The sequence below is a fragment of the Hyperoodon ampullatus genome, assembly GCF_949752795.1.
Source record: "Hyperoodon ampullatus genome assembly, chromosome: 2".
NCBI lineage: Eukaryota > Metazoa > Chordata > Mammalia > Artiodactyla > Ziphiidae > Hyperoodon > Hyperoodon ampullatus.
In genome coordinates, this window is record NC_136915.1 from 125,269,463 (window position 1) to 125,283,753 (window position 14,291).

At 42.0% G+C, this 14,291-nt stretch overlaps 1 protein-coding gene across 1 annotated transcript in view; it reads right to left on the reverse strand.

Annotated features, from left to right (window-relative positions):
* Window positions 1-5,464, reverse strand: part of DRC8 (dynein regulatory complex subunit 8) — a 127,872-nt gene extending 122,408 nt beyond the window's left edge. The window contains exon 1 of the mRNA XM_079696896.1: window positions 5,354-5,464. Within this exon, the coding sequence (XP_079553022.1) occupies window positions 5,354-5,384 (31 nt within the window). The 5' untranslated portion in view covers window positions 5,385-5,464. The remainder of the gene's footprint in view (window positions 1-5,353) is intronic.
* Between the last annotated feature and the right edge of the window lie 8,827 nt (window positions 5,465-14,291).

The following is a 14,291-nucleotide window of genomic DNA, read 5'->3' on the forward strand; positions in this document are numbered from 1 at the left end:
AAAACCTATGGGATGCAGCAAAAGCAGTCCTAAGAGGGAAGTTGCAGCAATACAAGCCTACCTCAAGAAACAAGAAAAATCTCAAATAAGCCATCTAACCTTATACCTAAAGGAACTAGAATGAAGAACAAACAAAACCCAAAGTTAGTAGAAGGAAAGAAATCATAAAGATCATTGCAGAAACAAATGAAATAGAAACAAAGAAAACAATAGCAAAGACCAATAAAACTAAAAGCTAGTTCTTTGAGAAGATTAACAAAATTGATAAACCTTTAGCCAGACTCATCAAGAAAAAGAGGGACAGGACTCAAACCACTGAAATTAGAAATGAAAAAGGAGAAGTTACAATGGACACCGCAGAAATACAAAGCATCATAAGAAACTACTATAAGCAACTCTATGAGAATAAAATGGACAACCTGGGAGAAATGGACTAATTCTTAGAAAGGTATAACCATCCAAGCCTGAACCAGGAAGAAATAGAAAATATGAACAGACCAGTCACAAGCACTAAAATTGAAACTGTGATTAAAAATCCTCCAACAAACAAAAGTCCAGGACCAGATGGCTTCACAGGTTCTATCAAACGTTTAGAGAAGAGCTAACACCACCCTTCTCAAAATCTTCCAAAATATTGCAGAGGAAAGAACACTCCCAAACTCACTCTACGAGGCCACCATCACTCTGATACCAAAACCAGACAAAGATACTACAAAAAAAGAAAATTACAGACCAATATCACTGATGAATCTAGATGCAAAAATCCTCAACAAATTACTAGCAAACAGAATCCAACAGCACATTTAAAGGATCATACACCATGACCAAGTGGGATTTATCCCAGGGATGCAAGGATTCTTCAATATTAAAAACCAATCTCTGTGAAACACCATATTAACAAATTGAAGAATAAAAACCATATGATTATCTCAATAGATGCAGAAAAAGCTTTTGACAATATTCAACATCCATTTATGATAAAAACTCTCCAGAAAGTGGACATAGAGGGAACCTACCTCAACATAATAAAGGCCATATACAATAAACCCACAGCAAACATCATTCTCAGTGGTGAAAAACTGAAAGCATTTCCTCTAAGATCAGCAACAAGACAAGGATGTCCACTCTCGCCACTATTATTCAACATAGTTTTGGAAGTGCTAGCCATGGCAATCAGAGAAAAAAAAAAGAAATAAAAGGAATACAAATTAGAAAAGAAGTAAAACTGTCACTGTTTGCAGATGACATGATACTATACATAGATATTCCTAAAAAATGCCACCAGAAAACTTCTAGAGCTAATCAATGAATTTGGTAAAGTTCCAGGATACAAAATTACTGCACAGAAATCCCTTGCATTCCTATACACTAAGAACGAAAAATCTGAAAGAGAAATTAAGGAAGCACTCCCATTTACCTGCAACAAAAAGAATAAAATACCTAGGAATAAACCTACCTAAGGAGACAAAAGACCTGTATGCAGAAAACTGTAAGACACTGATGAAAGAAATCAAAGACGATACAAACAGATGGAGAGATACACCATGTTCTTAGATTGGAAGAATCAACATTGTGAAAATGACTGTACTACCCAAAGCAATCTACAGACTCAGTGCAATCCCTATCTAATTACCAAATGGCATTTTTTACAGAACTAGAACAAAAATTCTTAAAATTTGTATGGAGACACAAAAGCCCCCAAATAGCCAAAGCAGTCTTGAGGGGAAAAAACAGAGCTTGAGGAATCAGACTCCCTGACTTCAGACTATACTACAAAGCTACAATAATCAAGACAATATGGTACTGGCACAAAAAGAGAAATATAGATCAATGGAACAGGATAGAAAGCCCGGAGATGAACCCACACACCTATGGTCAACTAATCTGTGACAAAGGAGGCAAGGATATACAATGGAGATAAGACAATCTCTTCAAAAAGTGGTGCTGGGAAAACTGGACAGCTACATGTAAAAGAATGAAATCAGAACACTTCCTAACACCATGCACAAAAATAAACTCAAAATGGATTAAAGACCTAAATGTAAGACCGGACACTATAAAACTCTTAGAGGAAAACATAGGAAGAACACTCTTTGACATAAATCACAGCAAGATCCTTTTTGACCCACCTCCTAGAGAAATGGAAATAAAGACAAAACTAAACAAATGGGACCTAATGAAATTTACAGGCTTTTGCACAGCAAAGGAAACCATAAACAAGATGAAAAGACAATCCTCAGAATGGGAGAAAATATTTGCAAACGAATCAACAGACAAAGGATTAATCTCCAAAATATATAAACAGCTCATGCTGTTTGAGCTCATGCAGCTCAATAGCAAAAAAACAAACAACCCATTCAAAAAAATGTGCAGAAGACCTAAATAGACATTTCTCCAAAGAGCACATACAGATGGCCAAGAGGCACATGAAAAGCTGCTCAACATCACTAATTATCAGAGAAATGCAAATCAAAACTACAATGACATATCACCTCACACTGGTTAGAATGGGCATCATCAGAAAATCTACAAACAACAAATGCTGGAGAGGTGTGGAGAAAAGGGAACCCCCTTGCTCTGTTGGTGGGAATGTAAATTGATACAGCCACCATGGACAGTACGGAGGCTCCTTAAAAAACTAAAAACAGAATTACCATATGACCCAGCAATCCTACAATTGGGCATATACCCAGAGAAAACCATAATTCAAAAAGACACATGAACCCCAATGCTCATTGCAGCACTATTTACAGTAGCCAGGTCATGGAAGCAACCTAAATGCCCATTGACAGACGAATGGATAAAGAAGATGTGGTACATGTATACAACAGAATATTACTCAGCCATAAAAAGGAACGATATTGGGTCATTTGTAGGGACGTGGATGGACCTAGAGACTGTCATGCAGAGTGAAGTCAGAAAGAGGAAAACAAATATCATATATTAATGAATATATGTGGAATCTAGAAAAGTGGTACAGATGAACTGGTTTGCAAGACAGAAATAGAGACACGGATGTAAAGAACAAATGTATGGACACCATGGGGGAAAAGCAGGGGTGGGGGGAGGGATGAATTGGGAGATTGGGATTCACATATATACACTAATATGTATAAAATAGATTACTAATAAGAACCTTCTGTATAAAAAATAAAATAAAATTCAAAAATTCAAAGAAAAAAACAAAAAAAGGAATAAATGAGATATACCATAAAACAGTGCTTCTCAAACTTTAATGTGCATGTGGATCACCTGCAGGTGTGCTTAAATGCAGACTCTGATTCAGTAGGTCAGGGGCAGGGACTGAGCTCCTTCCTTTCTGATAAGCTCCCAGTGATACCAGGCTGCTGCCCACAGCAGGAGGGAACAGACTGCTCAGTCCAGCTGACTGTTCCCTCCCATTTATGGATGTCTTATCTCCCTTACTGATCTCACCTTCCTTGGGAGAAAAAAATATTTTTTTCAGTATTTGTATCCTCCGAAGTTCTAACCTAATCAGAATGCCTTCCATATGGTAGGCATTAAACACATGCCAACTGAATGAATGACATCCAGCTTTTAACAGTCATTACTTCTATGGCTATAGACAGAATTGTTTCTTCTTTGAATTAGCTTATTTTAAATAGAAACATATTTTTGAAAACTGAGAAATCAAAACAGCTTTCAATCTACTTTTTTTAAATGAAGAAAAAAAATTGTATTTGCCGCACAATACAGTGCTTTTTTTCCTCAGGCTAACCTAATCATCTTTTTTAAAAATCCACGATTAACTTGTTAAAATTATCTTCTAATGATTCTTCCATTTTTTGGTAAATAATAATTTAATAAATCAAAGCAAGTCATCTGGTTTTCTGGGGAAGTTTTAAAACTAATACCAAAAAAAGTAATCATTTTCTTAGGATGTACCTTATACTTTTCAAGCAGCACGATAAAATTATAAGGACATCTTAGGAAAGGTAACATGTAAAAAATAAGTCTGACTTTTAGATTAACGGCACCATAAAAAAATCAAATATTATTATTGCTATCAGTAGGTAGCTCTTTTGCAGTTTCGTGGGTTTCTCCGCTGATTTTCTGTGATCACCGTGACAAGTGACTAAGTATCTAGGGCTGGCTTCTAACACTTGTAAATATTACTTGTTAACCTGATTACATCTTTGTTCCATGCTGAGAAAAATAGTATGTTGATGTTTCAAGCACTCAAGAAAAGAACAAAGGTGGAGTATTATTTTCATTTCTAAGATGTTTACCTCTACAGTTTCATGGCCTTTTTGATGTTTTTGCGATGAGTTTGCCAATTACCAAAATAAACAATTATTTTTGAGTAACTAACGTAGGATAGTAACCGAGAATCAAGTTTTTAAGCAAACCGCCGAATTAAAACAACGTAACGGTCTTGCAAGTAAACATGGATAACCAGGTTTTCGCTTCCCCACACATGAAGCACATCAATCCCCCCGATATGGCGACCCGGAGCCCCGAGGCCCAGTCCCGCCTCTGACGCCGCGACCGCGCGCGCTGCTCCGGCTGGTACCGCAGCAGAGACCAGGCCAGCGCACAGGGCTCTACGAGTTCCCTCTGGAGTTTGCTCTTTCGTCTTTATTAAAGTTGGGTTTTTTTGTTTTTTCGTTTAAGACAATACACCAGGAGGGTACCATAGCGCCAGCCACCGAGCAGGCACTTCGGAGCCTGGAGCCTCGGAAGGAGCGGCAGTGTCCTCGAGGAGGTCCTCCTACGTCCCCATTACGGAGGCAAAATGGTGGCCGCGAACGCCAGCCCGCTGGCCCGGGCGGGGTTTCGGCGCGGCAGGGAGGAGCCCGCCAGACTCTGGCGGCCGGATCGCTCCTCACGCAGGCCCGCCCCGGGGCCCACAGCCCGAGAAGCTGCCGGCGTGGCGCCTGCGGCAACCAGAGCCCGGTCGAGGGATTGGAGGCGGCGTCCCCGAGACCGTGAACAAGGACGCCATTATGGCCCTCCCCTGCCAGCGCCTCGGCCGCAACCCGCGCTGGAAGCGAGGCTCGGGGCTCGGAAAAAGGGACGAGGAAGGGGGTCGGAACCAGGGCCGGGCGGGAACAGAAAAGCGGGAGAAGCGGGAGGGGCGGGAGGGGCGGGAGGGGCGGAATGACTGCCGGGCGGGAGCGGAGGGGCGGGGCGGGGCGGGGCGGGGCGGGGCGAGGTGGCAGGAACAGGGGAGGGGGCCTCCCTTGCAGGGCGGGCGGCGGGACCTGGCTCGGTCAGCTCTCTCACTGCGGGTGGGGTCCAGAGGTAGGGCGACCCACCCTGTCCGAAGCTCCCCCGTGCGGCCCGGGATCGTGGCGGGCGGCTAGGGCTGCGCTCCCGCGACGCCTCTTACCTGTGCCTTCCCTGTCTCTGTCGTCCGCCATCTTGTTGCGGCGCCGTCGCCGGGGAGAGCGCTGTCGCTAAGCTAGGTCGCGGCGTCCTGGCCCCCTGTAGCCCTGCGGCTAGTCGGCCCTGGAGGATAGGCGGCTCCGAATCCCGAAGGAAGAAGACCCTGGGCGTGGGCGGGGGAGGGAAAGTTTGGAGCGCGCGCCCTCCCCCTTCCCGCCATGATCCTCTGGCGCCCGGGAGACCGGAAGCCCGGACCCGCCGCCCGCGACCACTGAGCCGCGTCCGGGGCTTCAGCCTATTCTTTCAGTACCGAGGCCTGAGCCCTGGTTTTTCTGGCGTGGAGGAAATATTTAATAATAAAGTTCCGAACCCCTCCTTTCCCTTGTTTATGATCCGTTTGGGGACACAATGCTCTCCCCCTCCCCTCCAGTTCGTAGGATGTGGCGTTGCTCGATTCTTTTTACTGCATATTTTAAAACGCAATTGGAGATATGGCTGCAGAACTCGGCTCCGGGGTGACAGAACCAACCGGCAATCCCCCCTCCTCTTCTTCCAGTCCGCACCCCGCGGAGAGGCCGGACCTGCCCCCCCTCTGGCCCCCCGTTTTCTCCCGTCCAGTGCTCGCCGCCCGTTCCCAGAGATGGGGACTGCACGGCGGGCGAGAGCTGGAGCTGGGACGGAAAACTGGGCCGGCGCGGGAGGAAACCAGAGCCATTAAACTGTTATTACTGGAGGAGCGGAATCGCTGTAGAAAAACGTGTAGAATCGGCGCAAACACTGCGTCGTCAAGGCTGCGATTTCTGATACAAAATAGAAGGTTCTCATAGCAACAAAAACGTGCCCATCTTATGCTCACTGTTACGTACATGAAATTTCTTGTGAAATTTGACAAGACCTCCAGTTAAAATTACTGGGAGGGAAAGTTTTAAATCTCGCTTTTCTAAAACTTCGAAGCCGTGGCATGTTAAGTTTTTGTCTCATTTTAAGGAAAAATTCACTATACTAGAATATTTTCTTTTAAAAATGATTTTTGAGTAATATGCCTAATAGTATGGTTCAAGCAAATATATATATTTTAACGAGTTTTAGATGCTATTTAAATGCATGTGTGTACTAATTTAAATTAGTTGATTTTATGTAAAAATTGATTATAAACAACTGTAAGTATTAAGAGGGCTTCAAAATAAAAGGTATTTAATGGTTTTACTGAGTTTTTATGCTCATATTATTCTGCTTCTATAATCCCTCAGTAAACCCTAAAGAAAACTGACTAATATTCTTTATTAAAATATTTTTTCTGTAGGAGATATATGGTGCTGCATCAGCATTCTCTCTGAAATTGACTATAAACAATTGAATCTTCACAAAATGGCTCGTATTAGAAGATATATACTTACATAAAATGAATACAATCGTGAACAGTAAGGTCTTAATGCCGAAAAATAGCGAAAAGTAGTCATCAGCACTCATGTATATTTAAATTTCATAGTCATCATGGTCTAGCTATTGGTTTTTTAAAGACCCCTCTTTCCATATGGACGATGAAGGCCTTTGAAATAAACGTGGGAAACGCCAGCTTTAGTCTTCAGGCCTGCTACTGTGCCTTTTCATGTGCTGCTTTCAGTTCCTTTTTACGGAATGACTTTCCCTCCTCTCTCTCTGCCCTAACATTCACCCTCCCACAGACACACATATGTCCCATCCCTGTTGTCAGTGACCTCCTGAAAGGTCATGCACTCGAAGCTTTCCCTGTCAACCCGTTACTCTGAGGTCCCTGACAACCCGTTACTCTGAGGTACCATAGCCATACTGTCGACCCAAATCACATTGATTTTCAGTGACTTGTTTCCCCCTAACGAACGGTAAGCTCTTGAGGACAGGAAGTGCTTTATTTGTCCATATATCCGCAGTGTCTAGAACAGCTTTTCAATGTTTATGTCTAAAATAATGTGCATTTTTAAAATTAGGACAGAATTTAGTCTTCTCAATGACTTATTAAGAAACAAAGCTTTTCATTGTCTAGATTATTTCAAGCCACGTTTATCTCTACTCTGAACTTCTACAGCATATTTAAGGCAACACTCTTTAAGTTTGGATGAGTAAAAACAATTTATGTTAATTAACTCCTCCCCCCAATTAGATTTGAAGACTGGATCCTAATATATGCACCTTTTGTATACCCACAGTACCTATGCCAATTTGGGGCACATACTATGAGCTTAATACGTACTTTTCAATTGACTAATTAGCTGATGAGACATAAAAGTCTGTAATGATTCTGGAAAACTTTCCACAAAGTGAAGAAAAATGGTTATCCAAGTGACAATTTAAGCCCACTCTGCCAATCAGTGGGGCCAGAGGGATGTGTACAGGTTATGTCTTTTTGCATGATTGAATTTATAGTGTTAAATTTCTTCTCACAGGCATCTGTTCTGTGCCCATGAGGGAGACAGAAATGTTTCTTCTGGATACAGCTGACTCACTTCCCTAAGGTGTGGGTAAAGTGGAAAGGGTAAGTGGTGTGAATAACGCAAAATGACAGTAAAAAATCTTCACAGCACCTTTACTGTCCTAGTATGGAGATTGTTGACATCTCCTTGGACTAGGAATAATTTTTTTTAAACTGGATTTTCCTCAGCCATTGCCCTGTACTGACCTCATGATCCTAGGCAAGGTGTGTAATCTCTTTAAAACTTAGTTAACTTAGAAAAATGGAGATAGCAATGTCCAAGCTCCTTGCCTTAGAGTTTTCATGAGACTGAATAGATGTAACTGAAAGCTTTGAAAATTTTAGAGAACTTATGAGGAATCCCCACTTCCATGTAGGAAGGAGTACTTAGAGGTCAAACCCCAACTTCTTTTCTGAGATTCAACTTCGACTTGGAGAGTTTTCTTTTCCAGTGCTTCAGCTACACGACTGGGAGGTGGTCTGACTCCAGGTCTTACACAGGTTACTACTAGAATCTGCTGCCTGCCTGATGTGATCAGCTTACATGATAGAGCTTCATCTTAAGTTTGTGGCCCCTTCCTGATTTCCACCTTGCCATTTTTAAATCTTACCAAGCATGAGCAGCCTTAAACATATCTAGCTTCCTTGGGCTCTAGACCCAGGAAAGTGAGAGGGATGGTGTTACTTCTCTGGTCTAATTCCAGTTTTCTAATGGAACCTGCATCCCTTCCTTGGATGATTAACATCAAGAATGTCCAGCCTTGGGGCTTCCCTGGTGGCGCAGTGGTTGAGAGTTCGCGTGCCGATGCAGGGGACGCGGGTTCGTGCCCCGGTCCGGGAAGATCCCACATTCCGCGGAGCGGCTGGGCCCGTGTGCCATGGCCGCTGAGCCTGCGCGTCTGGAGCCTGTGCTCCGCAACGGGAGAGGCCACAACAGTGAGAGGCCCGCATACAGCAAAAAAAAAAAAAAAAAGAATGTCCAGCCTTTCAAGGAAGACACTACTCCTACACTACCCCTACCCATAAGGCAAGTAACCTAACCCTGTGATCTGAAAAGGAGAACCTTATTAGAATACAACAGAATAAGAGTACAGTTTCATTGCAGTTACAATAATAAAAATAACTCTTTAAATACTTTGTATATATTATCTCTTTTAATCTTTATGAGGCTGATAGCAACTCCGTTTTACAGATGAAAAAGCTATATATTCACATTAATGGCCTGTTTAAGGTTTCAAAGCTGGTTGGTAAGAGCTGGCTAGGAATCTAGTTCTGATTCCAGAGCCACTCTGCTATCCTGCTTCTTTATAAATGTAAGATATCATCGTTATATTCTATTTCATAACCTGAATATTCAGAGAAGAATGTTAAGGGCAAAAATTCTGGGCGGAATTGGTCACCTTCCTCCCCCACTTTTTTTTTTACTGCTTCAAAACATCAACCAAAGCAACTGGCAGAGACTCTTAGGAACTTTAAAGCAACCAGATAATGGCATGCATGTTGTCCTTGTCTGGACAAAGAATTAAGCTAAAGGCCTATCAGGAGAGGAAGTGAAACCCACTCTTCTACCGGGCCCCAGTGGTCTGCTCACCTTCTTTTCTTTCCTTCCCACCTTCCTGCAAGTTGAGGTTTCAGGTCTCTCAGTAATGAGGGAGAATTGTGTTAAATCCTTGGCTCTGGACAAGAGCATATTCAGTGCCAGAGTTCCTTCAGGCTTTTCAGGGAGACCCAGAGCAGGAAGCTGGAACTGCAGCACTTGTGGGCAGCTTGAAAGTAAATCTTACATGAAACCACAACTCTTAAAGCATTTGGAAAAATAACCTCCTGGCCCTACTTCTGGCAGAAGTACATGTTTCTTTCTATTTCCCTTAAGAACACACATTGACACAACAAGTTACTGTTTAATTCATTGCTTAAGCATTTCCTGTTCTAAGCAGCACTTTTCAGGGACACTCATTGCTAAGCAACTTTTGATGAGTCCCTGTTCTTTATTCATTGAAAATCAGACCTGAAAGGGGAAGGGTGGTAGCCAACCCAGAGATTCAAAAAATGTTCATGATCTCTTGTACAACTTCTTACCCCTTAAGTGTGAAAATAGAGGAAAAGCTAGAATTATACAGGTAATTGACTTTGGAATAATTTTTTTTAGTTCCAGCTTCAAAAATAAATCTTTGAACTTAACTTTCACTTCTTATCATGTTTACATTAGGAGATAGAACTGTATAGAAGAATTAAGCACGTAGCCTTAGGAGGTAAATGGACCCAGGATTGAACCTCAGTCCACTGTTCATTAGCTATATGACTTTGGACATGTTATCCTCTCCTCTGTAACCTTGGTTTCCACATCTGAGGTTACACGGAGGTAAGGAGATGATTGACCAGGTGGGACATGGAGGCCACCTCTGCTTCTCCCTTGACTTCTGGACTGATTTAATTTCTTGAGACTATGGCCTCGGGACTCTCTGCTGACTCTAGGGCCAATACTGATAATATCTGGAGCATTTACTATGTTCTAGGAATGATGCCCAGCATTTTACATCATCACAGTAACCTTATAAGAAGGACACTGATATGGTTCCCTTTTAAAGATGAAGAAAACCAGAGTTAAGATCCCAAAATTTCTTCTCTGAGAGGAAAGGTGGCTTTTCTCTGCTGAGCTTCAAAGCCTTTCCTGAGATGCCTCCTCAGAACCTTAGTCTGGATGTTCCATTTCCTCCTTATAACAAACCACTGGGACACGACTGCTTTCCTGCCTCTTGAAGGAGGCGTTGTCCAGTCAACGAGGTGAAGAGGGGGTCTGTGAGGGGGCCGGAGCATCCCAATCTCTCTAGCTCCACCTTCCCTGCTACCCTTGGTATGACCATGTAGACATTTTTTTTTTAATCTTAAGGGTTTCACTACTGGCCTATGGGGAAAGAGATAGGATAATAAAATTAACAAATGCGGATGTTATAAACGTCCTGGAAACTTAAAAAAATTTACAGACATGGTTCCTGATTCATAAAGCTCTTGACTCTCTCTGAGATGGTAAGAGCCTGTGCCTGGCTCTTCCTTCACTCTGTCATTCCAATACTGCCACTACTGAAATTAATTTTCCTTCCCAGAATTTTTTTTTTTTTTTTTTTTTTTTTTTTTTTTTGCTGTACACGGGCCTCTCACTGTTGTGGCCTCTCGCGTTGCGGAGCACAGGCTCCGGACGTGCAGGCTCAGCGGCCATGGCTCATGGGCCCAGCCGCTCCGCGGTGTGTGGGATCTTCCCGGACTGGGGCACGAACCTGTGTCCCCTGCATCGGCAGGTGGACTCTCAACCACTGCGCTACCAGGGAAGCCCCTTGTATCATTTTTTAAATTAGATTCCACATATGAGTGATGTCATATGATATTTGTCTTTGAGAGACATGTGGATTTTTAAATTTCAGATACTGAGAAGTAAATTCATACTATTATTTTGTATTATAGATAATTCCAATACTGTTTGCAGCTTTAGAATTGAGCAGAAAATGATCAGTGCTGTGCCTCATCTTGACTTTGTAGGGCTGGCCTGTGATTATGGCCACTTACCCTTAATAAAATGCCTGTGAATAGCAATCAGTTGAGACTGCCCACTCTCCTGCACTGGAGGCTAACTCCTTGAAAAAGTTCCACATTATCTAGTAACTGCCCTAGAACAGAAATCTGCAACCCCTTCCCCAAGAGAGAATACCACTAAGCAAAGCAATACAAACATAAAAAGATTTTTAAATCTTCACAGGTTTTACTGGGTTTTTCTTTGTACTTTTTTTTTTCTTTTTCAAGTCAGCTGTATTTTCAAGAAGGTAAGGGAAGGTGTGAGATTGGGAGGGAAGAGCGGTGACAGGAAAGAGAGGTTAGGAAGTTATTTTTAGGAAGGCTTGGAGGGGAAGGGAAAGTCAATTACATACAGGGAGTGGGGCAGGGAGGCTAAGCCAAGGGAAAGCTAGTTAACTGGGGAAGGGCTTACTTAGTCCTCTGGTCCCTCTTGTTTCTTCCTACATGTTCACAATTCTAACTCACCAAGTAGTGAAAGAAATGCAGCTGCGAACTCCTGGGTGGGAGGCGTGACCTTGTTCATTTTAGCCTCCCTCTCCATTCTTGGAGAAGGAAGTTTCATTCAGTTATCAGAAAATATTTATGAATATTTTATGTCCTGTGTGCAGGACGGTCTGTTAGGCACAACAGAAGGTACCCAAACATGATAGCTGATAGCTGCCTTCCTTTTGCTGAGATACTTTTAGAGCTGGTAGTGTTAAACTAGCAATCTTTTGGGAATTCCCTGGCGGTCCAGTGGTTAGGACTTGGTGCTGTCACTGTCGGGGCACAAGTTTGATCGCTGGTCAGGGAAGTAAGATCCCGCAAGCCTTGTGGCCAGGCCAAAAAAAATAAAGAAACTAGTAATTTGGGGGGTTTGGGTTTTTGGGTTTTTTGTCATCCAATCTCTTGGTCCCGAAGGTTACTAATTATTGGCCCACAGAACTCAAGTACCCACCCACCAAAGCTACTTTCTCCTTCATATGATGTATAGTGTGTACTATACCCTTCCCATAGTCTCAGCGTACCCAACAATGGTTTGTATCTACAGTATGTGATCGATTATTAGTTATCCAGAACACCATAGAACTGTGTCATTGGATTGAACTAATGGTGTCTTTTTTCCAGGAGATAAGTGGTTGCAAATTTAACTAATTTGACTAAGTCTATTTACTAGGTTGTTTTTGTGTGTTTGTTTGTTTAGGCTGCTCTGTGCAGCTTGCGGATCTTAGTTCCCCAACCAGGGATTGAACCTGAGCCCCTGTATTGGGAACGTGGAGACCTAACTGCTGGACTGCCAGGGAAGTCCCTCACTAGGTTGTTTTATTTCAGTGCCTGGAGTGGGTCCCAAGGCCTTTGAATTCATAGACCTTTAACTAAGTAGAATATTAACTAGAAATTTAGTACTAACTATGGCTTACATCTCATAGAGGAATGTATATTGTAATCATACGATGATGTTTTTCATGGAAAAAAATATACAACCAAGAATGTAATAAATACTTTTAAAATTGATGTCCACAAACACAAAACCCTCCCTGGATGATCTTAAATAACTATGCCTATACAGAAATAAGGGTTAAAGCATATCTTCTTTTTTTTTTTTTTTTTTTTTTTTTGCGGTATGCAGGCCTCTCCCTGTTGCGTCCTCTCCCGTTGCGGATCACAGGCTCCGGACACGCAGGCTCCGGACACGCAGGCCCAGCAGCCATGGCTCACGGGCCCAGCCGCTCGGCGGCATGTGGGATCTTCCCAGACCGGGTCACGAACCCACATCCTCTGCATCTGCAGGCGGACTCTCAACCACTGCGCCACCAGGGAAACCTGCGTATCTTCTTTTTAATGGCCTTCTCTTTAAAATGTGAGTGATATGAGTGTCCAGTAGACTGTGTTCTTTCTTTACATTAGTTATTTTTAAAGAATAATCACTTTAAGAAGGAACAGCATAATGGGAGAGCCAAGGCACAAGAATCTTGAATTTTATTTCTATTTTTGCTCTAATGTTATTTAAGAATATCTACTGCTGGAATTTCTGTGGATTTTTTGGACTTCTATGCCTCCATTTCTTTAAAATGGGTATAACATTTTTACCACTTATGCTCTGAAGTCTTAGGATGAGAATTATGATCTCTTCCATTAAGTATCACTTGCCTAGTAACACCACGAACAGAATTTGGGGATCAAACATGTTGAATAGGATCACTATCTTATCTTCATAATGTGAAAAGCAAGTTTTATATCCAATCCAGGGTGTATACACCTATATGCCGTCCAAATCTGTCGTACTCTCATCTCTGTCTGGTCTTGAGCTATCCTGACAATGAATACTTCTTTATACCCCATAGCAAAATATCACTATTAAAATAAAATGAATAAGAAAGATATCAGCTCGATATAATCCTAGTTTTAAACAACTGGCCTCAATACCATTCTTTGTTTTTATAAATAGACTTTATTTTTTAGAGCAGTTTTAGGTTTACAGGAAAATTAAGCAAAAAGTAAGAGTTCCCATATACCTCTTTTTAGCTCGCTCTACACACAGTTTCCCCTACTATTAAAATCATGCATTAATATATTCTTTTTTATTACATTTAAATAGTTGAAGACAGCTATTGCTTTGGTGAATAAGAAAAGAAATATTCTAGTGATCTTAAGGAGATTGACCTGCTGGCTACTGACAGAATTTCTTTGGCACCATTTACACACAGACTAAAGTTATTTTATTCGGTAAGAATTCCCATATTTAAATAGCTACTCAGCTAGTTGGGGGCACAGTTTGTAACCAAACATGATAAAGGAAGCACTAAACTTGTAACATTAAACTATAGACTGAGGTTCTACCCCTAACTTCCCTTGGTTAGTAGCTTTGGCTGCGTCTCTTAACCTCTGTGAAATTCTGGGATGGATTAGAGAAGCTAAAACAGTCCTTTTCCATTCTTTCATGAAT